Here is a 13,926-nt window from a genome sequence, read left to right as displayed (position 1 = left end):
ATTATGAAGGCTTACTTAATTAACTATTGTTCACGCACCCCTGACAAGGAAGTAAGCAGCGTAAGTTGAATTACTGCCGCTATAACCCACGTCCGACCCGTGCCTTTAAAGTGGCGCTCGTTTACGAAACATTGCCTTGCAGGTGTTTTACTGGTGAAGCTACAACAGGAAATGCTGCATGCATAATTCAGCGCTGTAGACACAGTCGTGTTTCCCAGTAGCATTCCCCGGCACAAAAAATAAATTAATTAATAAACTGGAACTAAACAACACAAGGAGGAACGCGTCATAACAAGATGTTTAGCCGGGCAAATACAAAGCTGTTCTTATCGAAGACGACCAAGAATGTCAACCACAGATACATGCAGTGGGGAAAGCAAGCAACAACTACGCAGACGAATGTCACACCTGCACCTCTAAGAGAAACGGCACTTTTGAGGACACAAATGTGCATATTCTGGACAAGGAAGACAGATGGTTTGAAAGAGAATTGAGAGAAGCCATCAACATGTAGATGCAAAGATTGTCCCTGAACAGAAGAGGTGGCGTACAGCACCACCGACCTCCCACTTACAATGCGATCGTTCCATTCGTTTGAATCGATTAATCGTATCTACTGATGTGGAAACGGAGAAAATCTTGTCAAAAAACTCAAAAGGATGTCTCTCAAGCTTGCTAATTTATAGAACAAAAATGAATATTTGTGATCCTATATTAAATACTGACATTCCTTTTTCGCAATCTCTAAGAAGTGCGAGGAAAAGAGTGAGAACCTGATGTGCAACCAGCCTTAACATAACGGAGAAAAAGCGTGATGATTAAAAGGGACAGACTTGAAGTCAGCATGACAAAAAAAGTTGGATGAAGACGAAGTTGGATGAAGCTTTTCACGATGATCAAATATCTCTCAGTGTGCAGTAATCCATTAGTTTGACGAAGACTGTTAGTGTATATGTCACAACAACAAAGAACACTTCCAAGTCATATCAAAATAGTCAGGGGAAAAAAATACGTCCAGTGTGTCATCGGTTTAAACTCATCACTGTACTCACCCTTCCCTGGTTTCATCTTCGTCAGTGTTGGAAAGGAGCTGCGAGCCGGCCAGCGAGAGGTCCAGCGCTGCGAGGGGAAGGTCTCGGTAGCCAAAGCTCACTAGCTGGACCGGAGGTGCCAAGCATTGGTTCTCATCGTCCACCTGCTTGGAGATGACCTCCAAGTCTGACAGGGTTGCAGTCTCCACGTCCCTAGAAAACCACCCGCAAAAAAAAAAAAAGGGAGACACATTGGACACATTGCAACAAGCAGTGATGAAAGTTAAATGCATTGCTCCTTGGCCCGTGCGGCACCGCTCCACAAACATTTGTGAAATGGGTCAGGGTCATATTTTTACATATAGCAATTCTGCGAACTGACCAACTGAAGAACTAAGTGAAGAATTGACCAATTAAATGATGTACTGAAAAATGGGCTGTCACCTGACTATTTAACTGACCAAAAAATAAAAAAGACTAATGGAGAAGCAAATGACTTCTTCTTCTTCTTCTTTCAGCTTGTCCCGTTAGGGGTCGCCACAGCGTGTCATCTTTTTCCATCTTAGCCTATCTCGTGCATCTTCCTCTCTCACCCCAACCGTCCTCATGTCATCCCTCACAACATCCATCAACATTCTCTTTGGTCTTCCTCTCGCTCTTTTGCCTGGCAGCTCCATCCTCAGCACGCTTCTACCAACATACTCACTCTCTCGCCTCTGGACATGTCCAAACCTCCTAAGTCTGCTCTCTCTAACCTGGTCTCCAAAGCATCTAACTTTGGCTGTCCCTCTAATGAACTCATTTCTAATCGTATCCAACCTGTTCACTCCAAGCGAGAACCTCAACGTCTTCATTTCTACTACCTCAAGTTCTGCTTCCTGTTGTTTCTTCAGTGCCACCGTCTCTAATCCGTACATCATGGCCGGCCACACCACTGTTTCATAAACTTTGCCCTTCATCCTGGCGGATACTCTTCTAAAGCAAATGACTGACTCATTAAAAAATAAACAAAATAACTAGCTGACTGACTAACACAAGTTACCCACCTGGTAATTAATTAACCAACTGATTGACGAACCAACCAACCACTGAACTTACCAACATGACAGAACGATGAACTACTCAACTAGTGAATTTGCAAACCTTCTACTTGGGTAACTAACTAACTAACTAACTAACCAACAGTGAAAACATAACCTGTCAACTCAGTCTAATGTAATGTAATGTGATTTTAAAAAATATATTTGTACAATGAGGCGGCACGGTGGGCAGCTGGAAGCCACAGTTCTGAGGACCTCTGTAGAGATTGCATGTTCTCTTTGTGCCTGCGTGGGTTTTCTCCGGGCACTCCAGTTTCCTCCCACCTCCCCAAAACATGCAACATTAACTGGACACTCTAAATTGCCCCTAGGTGTGATTGTGAGTGCGACTGTTGTTTGTCTCCATGTGCCCTGCGATTGGCCGGCAACCAGTTCAAGGTGTACCCCGCCTCCTGCCCGTTGAAAGCTGGGATAGGCTCCAGCATGCCCCGCGACCCTTGTGAGAATTAGCGGCTAAGAAAATTGATACATGGATGGATGCTTATGATGATTGTAGTTTATAGTAGCAGAGAACATCACTGCATAAGAATATCTTGACCCACCCTTAAGTCAACCAAAATACCAAAACAAAAATAATAATAAATGAATACAAATCGGACGAAGGCACTCAAAACGGACTCTTGCACAATTTACTGAGATCAATACAGATTTTTAATGCAGCGGCTGATAAGTAAAGGAAGTGAAAGATGGTGCCAGGTCAAGGCAAACTGCGGCAGCGCAGATGAAAAAGACTAATTATTCAGCTGGGCAACATGAAGAACACATTCTTATTCACTGCTGTGTCCTCGGGGCATCAACGCTGGGTCACCGAGGGTCACGCGCAAACACCCACTCGGCACCACGAAACGACTGAGCGCTCATACAGTTTAGCACCAGCAGAGAAGTTGCCGGTCCGACGTTCGCTCGGAGGGACCGTAATAACTGGGGCGTGTCTTGCTTGAAGTGCAGCGCTCGCATACATTTGTGACCGCTGTTTAATGCATTTTAAAGCACTGGCCCCTCGTCACAAAGCGGCAAGAAGAACAGAGAAGATGAGAAGAGGTTATACCAGGGGAGAAATAAATTGTGATGCGTTCAGTATTATGAGCGCATCCTTAGAGAAAATACAAATAAGATCTAGCCAACATTTAAGATGTGATGAAAGGTGGAAGTAGCAATTAACTGGACTGGATGGGAAAAAAAAGGGATGCCCTTTTTCATGGCTAATCTTAAAATGATCAACAAGCTTTGAAGCCATAGGCCAACATTAGATGCCTTTTGCACAAAAAAAAAAAAAAAAAAGCTTTGCGAAACAGCGCTTGCTTGCGACTGGGGCTCAATTGGTAAAATTCTCTTGTCAGAGTTGCTCAAAGTAGGGAGCCTGGAGTTCTCTAAAAATGGCTGCTTCAAAACTCTTGCTCGTGTCGACCCAGGAATCCCGTAATGAAAGACATGACAGCAAAGTGTACTACTCAGCGTTTCGGAGGGTCATGTTTGGGAGCCAAAAAAAAAAAAAAAAAAAAAAAAAAGCATTTTCACAAGGACATCGGCTACACGTTTATTTGTTGGGCATGCTGAGGCCCCAATAATGTGATTCATTCATTCATTCATTCATTCAAGATAAATACTAATCTCCAATGTCAACCTAATAATTTATTTTAAAGGTCAAGCGTCATCCCTATAAACATTCTAAAATAGATATTGAAATGAAAAATACATAACATTATTCACTTCAATGTCCATATGAAACAATAAATATGAGCGTAGAGCACATCATCCATGCGCAAAGTTGCAGAAGTGTCATTTGACATCCAAGTGGTCGCCATATTGGCTGCATCTACTGTCCGTAACGTCACCCCGGACATTTGCCATTGAAAACACGCTGTGGCGCCTAATATCGGAGACGAACACGCCCCTTATGACACGGAAAACATTTCACAACCAAATGAAGTGACCGGGGCAATATTACCCTATCGTTTTGAGCCATATTTAGATGATATGCGGATCACTTCTAACAAACAACAGACTCTCAGACAGTATGTATGAGGCAGCCCAGCCGAAGTTTGCTTGTCCGCGAGGCACGACGCAGAAGCCTTTGCCGGCGAGCCCAACGCGGAAGTCGTCCGACACGCACCCCTGTCATATGTACGCGGACCTTTTGTTACGTTATGAGAGACAGATTACATGGTCCCCCCCTAAATCATTATTATTTTTAGTAGCTGTATACACACCTACCTGTTATTTGGAACCCAGAAAGCTCTCGTCCTCTGCACAAGTGCAATACATTTTTCACGATGAACCAGGTCTGTTGGAAACTTATGAAGGGTAAATCCATCCTCCCGTGGGTTCGAGCAATATTCAGCAATGCAACGAGCCGGCATTTTGGCGAACACGTAGGAACAACGCGCTATCTTCCCACAGGTAAAACTAATAGAAACAAACGACTCTGCTTGAGGGAGCTCCTGTCCCGTATGTCACTTCGTGTATCATGTCGAAAACAAATCCCTGCAGAGGATTTTCATGGCAGGAGTTACAAAAAGCTGTCTACATCAAAATCATATTTTGTGGGGAAAAAAGGCAAGGGTCCACAGCGGCTGCTGTTTTTTTTTTTTTTTTTTTCATTAATAACATACTTAAAATCATCCATTTCATGACACTTGACCTTTAAATAAAGCTCAAAATAATTTTGATGAAACACTGGTGTGTGACTTTTACAGGTTGGTCTTTCTTTCATTGCAATACTGATCAAAGTTAATCTTCTTTAGGTGTATAAAATATTGGTAAACCAGCCAAGACACTGCTAGCAATAGAATCAATTCTAACATTACTCTTCAGGATGGTGTGCAGTGACGTCATTACAAGAAGCCACTGCAGCAAGGAGGAGACAATGGAGTGGAATACTGCACCGCCCGGAGTGGGCACAGCAACAGGTTAAGCTAACATTTCTTGTAGGTTTCTTGACTTAAAATGGTGACTCTGGTCAACCGATGAACGACTGCAAATGTCTTACATCCCCATTATAGAATAAACACCACGCACGCTGATCCATTTTAGTGTCTCTCACGTAACAATGGAATAGACTAACACAGTGGTTGTCAAGCAGCACAGAAGCCAGCGTGCCTACAAGACCCAGTAGTGCAAAAGCCGGGCCGCCTCAATTGAGCACGGAGGTGGAAAGAAACGCTGAACACGGCCGCAGACTGACTCTGTGCATGTGTGTGCGTGTCTCGTATTTTTAGACCAGAGCAGATGCTGGTGTATCAAGTCTGACGTGACGTCATTGCCTCTCCCTTTGTCAGCTGAGTGGATCCCCACTCGCCTCCAAACGTCAAAGGAAGTCAGGCGAGGGAGGGGGGGGGGGGACTAGAGAGGGAGGTGGGGGGCATGTCAGGGGTTATGCAACAAGCTCAGGGGGACAACAAACAAAAAGAGGAGAGTTCTGAGCAGTAAAAGAGGGGAAATGGCGCTGAAAGAGACAGGGAGGGTTGCATGTGAAAAGTGGAGGTAATAAATGGATGGGAGGGGGGTGTAGATTGGAAAGGGGAAGATGGATGGCGGGAGAGAGGGAAGGATGAGGGCAATGAAAGGAGATGATGAGGAACCATAAAGATGGAGCTGCCACATTCTGTTCAAGTCAGCCTTTTTCACGTTTATTTCAGCTACAATTCACTCTGAAATGAGTCAAAATAGCACATAGAATGCACGCATTTCCACAAATGGCCATTTCCAATGGCATTTATTTACTCAACTGCAGATGGGAGGGGGCATCTATCAGGTGGGAGGCCTTAATGTTACTGGAAAAGTTAAAGTCGAGTTTAAAACTAAATAATTTTTTTTTAAAAACACCATTAAGACAAATGTAAACAAAGAATACAAGAATGGATGCGGACTGAATATGGATGCACATAACTTTGCAAAGTGACCACAGCAGAGTTAACTACAATCCAACCTGTAAACCATGTCGTCCACATGTTTTGGGAGTACCAAGATGGCGGCCAACTGGCTTCAACCAATTGACATACCGCTCGATGTGTATGCGCCATCCAGTCTTTTTTTGGGTACACATGTAGGACTTTGGTGCAGGCAGCGTGGGATCGATTCCCGCCCATCTATGGCGTCGCTATGTGCCGTGCGACTGACTGGCAACCAGTTCAGGGCCTTTTGCCTGAAGTTAGCTGGGATAGGCTCTGGTGCTCGTGTGACCCTTGTGAGGATAAGTGGCCTGGAAAATGGATGGAAAATTTTGTTTTAACTCGAACCCATTGCTATAGCGGTATAGTGTTCAATTGGCCATGAAAGTGTGCCAAACAACACGAAAAACTACATTTTCATTGAAGTGTACAATGTGGATTTGTCATTCCGCGGCCCATTGCCGGCCGACGGGAGTTAGATAAGCCGCTGGAGGTATTGCACAACAGCATTAGGGTGGTCAGCTTTACAGTTACCGGCCTTAAATCGTGGGAAAGGGGTTAGGGGTGAAGTTGAGGAGGGGAACAAGTTCTTCCAGGGGGATCGGTGCAAATTGCAGGGCTGTAGCCGCTCATGGTGCACCCTTTGGCGGTCACAGTTGTGCTTTGTGCCACTGAATTTGAAAGGACGGAAAATTGTTGCTGCTGGTTATTACGCTGGCTCGGATGTTGCTTCTCTACAGGCCGTGAGCGCCAGCGCGATGTAGCGAGCTTGGAATTCTCCTCTCCTTGCTTAGAAGCCATGCGAGAAGGCACATATTTGATTGACTGTTGAGCGTTCGGTGTGGCGCCCACATCATCCGCAAGCTGAAAGAATGTCTCAATTTATTGTCCGGCTTGTTAACAAGACGCTTTTCTGTGATGTGTTAAATGTACAGTTGGTCAGTCTTGTTCGACTTTAATGTCTGTGTCTGCACAACAGCATCTATTAACGTAAATAATGTAAGTACAGTTACAGTACTAGCAGTGTTGTTCGCTAAAGGGAAATAGAATTATGCACCCGTCATTTACTGAAACTGGGACGTAGCGTCTGTTGTAAGGACAGCCCCCATTTGAGGGAGTACTGTAGGTATATGGAGTACAGTATAATAATTGAAGTCAACCTTTGCCAATCTTCCATTCTCACATGCCCCAAAAATATTTGCGGCGCATTGTCTCAAATCCATTATTTTCCGCTTTCTCTCCTCATTACTCCTTCAAAAGCCAGAGGGCTCCGAATTGCGATGACAGGCGCACCGAGTGACCTGAAATGTTCAGAAGAAAGGCACGCAATCCGACGGACAGACTGACAGACGGACAGACAGCAATACCTTTAGGAAAGGACACACAGATCCGCAACTGAGGGATAGACACGCACTCGCTAGTTATTAAAACACACACATAGGGATAATATCAACTCTGAAAGGCTTTTGATTGCATCATAGCGATCAAAACTGTTCAAGGTCATCACAGTCTCTGGATAGGAAGTGTGTAGTTGTTAAGAAGCCATTAACTCTGTTTTAGTTTAGGATTTTGCTAAAAATAATAAAAATAAAAACTATCAAATGAGACCATCAATTTTTGTCTTTTGTTTTGTTGTACCTGTCCTGTTCAGCTGCTTGGCCCCGCAGAATGGTGGCTCTGTATGCCTTTGTGCTGAAGCAGTCTAGCAGTGCAACAGGAGAATTTTAAATTCTCACTCTGGTTATTTTTATTTCTTTTTAATTATTTTGGTGTTTATTGAAAATGTAGCCAGACAGAAAAAGGTTTTACGGGACAGACAGAGGGACAAGGGGACTAGGGATGATGTCCATTGATAGACCTTACTGGGAGGCTAAGAAACCCCCCTCTTGTTGGAAACAACACCCGAGTTTGCCAATCCAAAGGTGCTGACCAGCTGTACACGTGATACTCTGGAGACATGCCAACCAGGACAGCCCCACAACATCCAGAACCTTTCGGAAATCCGGGCAAATATCATCCACTGCCGTGGTGCTTTTCAAGCACCTCGATGACCTCAACCCAAAGACACGAGAGCCCGCCTCACAGATCCCAGACTCTGCTTCCTTGTGGGAAAGTGTGTCAGAGAAATTTAGGAGGCCTTTGAAGTATTCTGCCAACTGACTCACAACATCCCGAATCAATGTCACCAGTGCCCCATCCCTACTATTTCCTAGTATTACTGTTACGTACATTGCTTCCCCTTCCTGCGATTCTGGGGGTGGACTACAATTTTTTTTTAAGCTTTCCAGTGTTTGATCTCCATGGGTTCACTGAACTCCTCCCAAGCCAGAGTTTTTCCCACAGTGACTACCAAAGCTGCATTCCGCTCAGCCAGCTGGTATCCATCAGTTACCGCAGGAGTCCCACAGGACAAAAAGGCCTATTGTTCAGCTTGACGGTATCCCGCACTGCTGGTGTCCACCAAAGGGTTCAGGTTTTGCCACCAAAACGGGCACCGACCACCTTATGGCCATAGCTCCGGTCTACCACCTCAGCAATGGAGGCGTGGAACACGGTCCACTCAGAATCAATGTTCTCACAAGGGACATAGGTGAAAGGTGGAGTTGAAAGTCCTACCGAAGGGATTCTTCTAAACATTCCTGGCAGACCCTCAGAATACATTCGAGCCTGGCAGGTCGGACTGGGATTTTCCCCCACCGTCAGAGCCAACTGACCACAAGTTGTGATGAGTTGGCAGCTCTGCCCAACCCCTCACCAGAGTCTCCATGACATGTGGCTGCAAGTCCAATGGCACAACCAGAAAGTCATTAAATTACAGCCGAGGATTTCTTTTTGCTAAATTCATGTACACCCTTATGCATGAACATGGCGTTTGTCATGGACAGTCTGTGATGACTACAGAAATCCAATAAAAGAACAACTGGTTTTGAGGAGATGGAGGGGACATACCTACCAATCATGCCCTTCCAGCGCTCACTGTCATGGCCCATGCGAGGGCTGAAGTCCCCAGCGGAAGTGCTCTCCAGTACCCCCTCCAAGAAATCCAAAAAGAGTGGGTACTCTGAACTGCAGTTTGGTGCAAAGGGACAGGCAACAGCCAGAACACTTCCCCCTACACGAAAGCAGAGGGAGGCTACACCCTCATCCACCAGGATGAACCCCAATGTACAGGCACCGAGCCAATGGGCAATAAGTATACCCACACCCGCTTGGCACCTCTAACCAGGACTAACTCCAGAGTGGCAGAGAGTCCAACCACTCGAGAGGACTGGTACCAGAGCACAAGCCATTTTTGGAGGAAAGCCCAATTATATCTAATCGGAATTTCTCAATCTCACACACCTCCTTCCTTGCCATAGAGGTGACATTCCACATCCAGAGAGCTAGCTTTTGAAACCAGGGATGGGATCGCCAAGATCCTTTTGACTCCAGGCACGCTTGGCCAGGGTCCTATGGCCCCTCCCACAGGTGGTGATCCCATGAGAAGGGCCAACCACGTTATCATTTTTGTGACACTGGGCTGAATCTCATGGGTGCAGGCCTGGCCACCAGGCACTCGCCTTCAAGCCTTACATCCAGGCCTAGCTCCAGAAGGGGGCTCCGGTGATCTGCATCTGGGCAAGGGAAAACGTATTCCTTGTATACCTCACAGGGGTCTTTTGAGCCTTGCTTTGCCTAAGACCTGTTTGCCACAGGCGAACCTGCCAGGGACGTAAAGACCTATGACAATTTAGTTCTTAGGGTCATTGTAACACACAAATCCCTCCACCATAATAAGGTGATGGCTTAACGAAGAGTGAAAAATACTTCTGACTTTAACTTCTGAGGTTGAGAAACTTGGAATTTGGCAAGAAATGTCAAATAAAGAATTGGAAAATAATCCAAACCAGATGAAGAAAATAAGGGACTAAGTGGCTGATGTGAGTGCTGTATTACCTTCCATCATTTCTTTTTTTTTCCTTCTTCTTAATGAAAAGAGCTTTCACCGAGCAGCGGACGTTATTGCAGTCTCGTCTCAAGAGCGACTGCCCTCATCCCAATTTGATGGGATTATTTCCCGCAGCGAGAGGGCCTCACATTTCTTTGAAGATACACAAAAACAAATCCACTCGAGGCCGCGACGCGACTGACTCATGCCGCAAATGCAATATGTATCGTGCAATTTGACAAAATTGATATTGAGGGGATAAACAAGAGCTTCTGCAGACACAAACTTTTTTTTTTATTGCCTGTTCAGCAACTTGTGCGCATAAGGAATGTTGCGCATATGCAACATTACAAACAAATGCATAAAAATAAATGAGAAAATACCAGAACAGGCAAAGAAAGAGGTACAGGCAGATGATACCGGTGCTGTTTGAATACATCTTGATCGAACTAGTTTTGACCAATATTTAAGCATAATTATGCTGAATAAGGGTTTTCCTATATTTCAATTAAATTAACGTATCTTCTGATATTGTACATCCAATTTGTTCAAATCTGCCACCTTTTAAAATGCCACGAATAAAGTTCAGTAAAATAAAGTTCAGCTCTTCTAGTGGGCTTTTTCTAACATTCAATTTGCACTGCAGAGATTTTGCTAACTTTGTCTCTGAAGGTTTTCGACCTGACGCACTGACTGAAGCTTACTGAACATCAGTTAATCACAAGCATTTTTAATTATCTTATATGAGCGATGACTCCCATTTAACAAGAGTTTGAATGTGATAAGCCACAGCCTAGTTTTGAAGTGCACCCACAATATTTTAGTTGGCCATTTTACTTCCTCCCTTAAAACGATTGGGGAGGGGGGGGTCATTTGAGTTGTATTATACTGTAGGTCACATAAACGGTGGATTTTTTTTAAAAAAAAATTCTCTCTTCTTTATATTGAAAAACGGGTGTGAAGACATTTTTTAAATTTTATTTTGGATTCTCATGCTCTCTCAAGTGGCATGGTGGAGCACCTGGTAAAGCGTTGGCCTCACAGTTCTGAGGTCCCAGGTTCAATCCCAGCCCCAACTGTGTGGAGTTTGCATGTTCTCCCCGTGCCTGCGTGGGTTTTCTCCGGGCACTCCGGTTTCCTCCCACATCCCAAAAACATGCAGCATTAAGTGGACACTCTAAATTGCCCCTAGGTGTGATTGTGAGTGTGGCTGTTTGTCTCGATGTGGCCTGCGATTGGCTGGCAACAAGTTCAGGGTGTACCCCGCCACCTGCCCGTTGACAGCTGGGACAGACTCCAGCACTCCCCGCGACCCTTGTTGGGATAAGCGGCAAATAAAATGGATGGATATTTTACTTCCTCCTTTAAAAAGATTGGGGGGGGGGATTAATTGTGTTGAACACATTGTACTGTTGATCACATCAATGGTGGATTTTTTTTTAAATGATCTCTTTTTTTTTTAAAAAAAAAGACAGGTATTTGAAAAACGGGTGTGAGGACATTTTTTAATTTTATTTTGTATTCTCATGCTCTCTCAATGGTCCCATTAACATTTGGACCATTGGTGTGTTGGACTATAGGTTTTTTTTTCTTTTTAAAATGCTGTATCAAAATTATTAATATCCAACGAAAATTAAGTATATTTTTGGATCAAAAATTTGAAGCAAAAAAATTTTTGTTCAGATTTTTTTTAAATACAACTAATTTTTTGTTAAACCACAATGATAAATGATGATGCTTTTTCTTGTGCTATTGACTGTGTGTGCCCTTATTATACTTTTGAATGAATGAATGTAATATTAATGACCGAGTGGAGAGAAATAATGACGGACAATATGAAATCATTAACTTTAGTGCGAGAGCGGTTCGAACAGACATCTATTTACCGTGCTTTGCACTCTTCCACACACGTCATGACCTTTCTGAGACCCCCCCCCCCCGACATTCTCATATAAAAATCATCTTGGTAATTGCAAATACTCCGAGCAACATTAGCACATGTACACACTAACGAGCCTGTGGAACATGCACGCGCACACATACACACAACCACGCAGGCAGCAAGGAAGAAGTGATATTCAGGGGAGTGGAATACCCCCGAGGGAGACAGATAAAATTAAATAGTGGGCTGTAATATTGAGCGCCAGGTAGAAAAGGTCATTACGAGACAAAAGTTGCTCTGGGGATTTCAGCGACCAAAACAGAAGGTCATGTAAGTAACTGCAAAGCACAGCCAGTAAAGAATATTCTTCTTCGGGCCAATGCGAGCGTCCCGCTCGTGATGCCGCTCATCTTGTTTGCAAATGAGGGAATATCCGCGCACCCATTTTCCATACATCCTGTCTGGTTCAGGGTCATAAATGAGCTGGAGCAAATCCCAGATGACTTCAGACAAGAGGGAGATTACATCCTGGACTGGTCGCCAGACAATTGTATGGCATGTATTCAAATTATCACTCGCAATATACGATAAACCTAACGTGCAAAAAAAAAAAAAAAAAAAAAAAAAAAAAAAAAACACATGAGGGCCTGGTCCCAGATTCAAACCCAAGACCTCTAAACTGGGAGTCAGACATGGTAAACAATATTGTGCTGGCGATATTAGCAACGCTTAAGGAAAAAAAATTGTATGAGGATGAGTCATGTTTTTAATTACATTGTTTTGGTGCAGCTAACTTTTTGACACAAAAGAAATAATGCAAAAAAAAAAAAAAATCCAATACTTGAGCTGAACTCGGGACACTAAGACAAGTTTAAACTTTTATTGGACACTGTTCATGAATCATAAATTGCCCCCCGCCACCCACCCACCCTGACTCTCGGTAATATAAAACTAAGACCTACAATCCGATAAAAAATTAATATAATAAAAATGCTGTAAAGTGGGGTTGGTGAACGAGGCAGGTAGATGTGGAAAGCAGTAAATAGCAGGATGACTCGATAAATGCCTTACAGATTTTTTGGGGGTCAATAAAATTAGATTGGATTTGGATTTCCAAACATGATGTGTTGAAAGCATATTTATCAATCGCCGCAAATTAATAATGCAGGCAAGATCAATCGTAATAGTTTGAACAATCAGAATTATTATCTCATAAAAGCACCGGGAATAGCATTTGTTATTGCTTTGGCCCCATCTGAAGAGCATGTGCTATTTTTAATTTACATTTTGTTTTATTGCACTGTCATTCCAAAAGAGTTAACGGATTGGACATACTGCCAAGAGCAAAACAACAAGCCGTGGCATCCGCTTGCCAGAGGCTGAGCTGCACTGCATTTGTTCACGGAGCAGACGTGGCTAAAGCCTGAAGGCACGAGTTATACTTCCTGTCCCTCAGCTAATACGCTTTAGAAAGGAAAATGTGGGTTATATCTCTGTTCGGCACATTAAAAAAAAAATGAATATGAATACATTTAAAGTGGCACAACTAGTGGAAACCCTAAAAGTGATACTTGATCAAAAGCAAAAGTCCAAAAGTAGAACATCAAGTGCCATTTGTATCATCTCGATTTATACATCCATTTTCTTAGCCGCTTATCCTCACGAAGGTCACGGGGGAGTGCTGGAGCCTATCCCAGCTGTCAACGGGCAGGAGCTAGGGTACACCCTGAACTGTTTGCCAGCCAACCGCAGAGCACATAGAAAGAGACAATAGTCACACTCACAATCACACCTAGGGGCAATTGAGAGTGTCCAGTTAATGTTGCGTGTTTTTGGGATGTGGGAGGAAACCGGAGCGCCCGGAGAAAACCCACACAGGCACGGGCAGAACATCGAACCCGGGTCCTCAGAACTGTGAGGCCAACGCTTTTCCAGCTGATCCACTGTGCTGCCCAAAGGGGAAACATTTCTGCAGAATCGTAACACGCAGTAAAATTGATTTTTATGTCCAAAAGTGAAAATGAGGCAAAATGTGACAGCTCTGCTGAAGCCCTGGGACTTCTTTGGCAACAGAATTAGAGTGTGAAGTGAAAGA

The 13,926-nt window shown here is 44.0% G+C and overlaps 1 protein-coding gene across 1 annotated transcript in view; it reads right to left on the bottom strand.

Annotated features, from left to right (window-relative positions):
• LOC133498069 (transmembrane protein 266-like) overlaps nt 1-13,926 on the bottom strand; it is a 55,840-nt gene that overhangs the window by 39,184 nt on the left and 2,730 nt on the right. Inside the window, exon 3 of the mRNA XM_061814485.1 lies at nt 1,053-1,244. Within this exon, the coding sequence (XP_061670469.1) occupies nt 1,053-1,244 (192 nt within the window). The remainder of the gene's footprint in view (nt 1-1,052; nt 1,245-13,926) is intronic.

This window comes from Syngnathoides biaculeatus, chromosome 3 (genome assembly GCF_019802595.1).
Source record: "Syngnathoides biaculeatus isolate LvHL_M chromosome 3, ASM1980259v1, whole genome shotgun sequence".
Taxonomy (NCBI): domain Eukaryota; kingdom Metazoa; phylum Chordata; class Actinopteri; order Syngnathiformes; family Syngnathidae; genus Syngnathoides; species Syngnathoides biaculeatus.
Note: the sequence above shows the minus strand (reverse complement) of the source record. Positions and strands in the feature narration are given on the sequence as shown.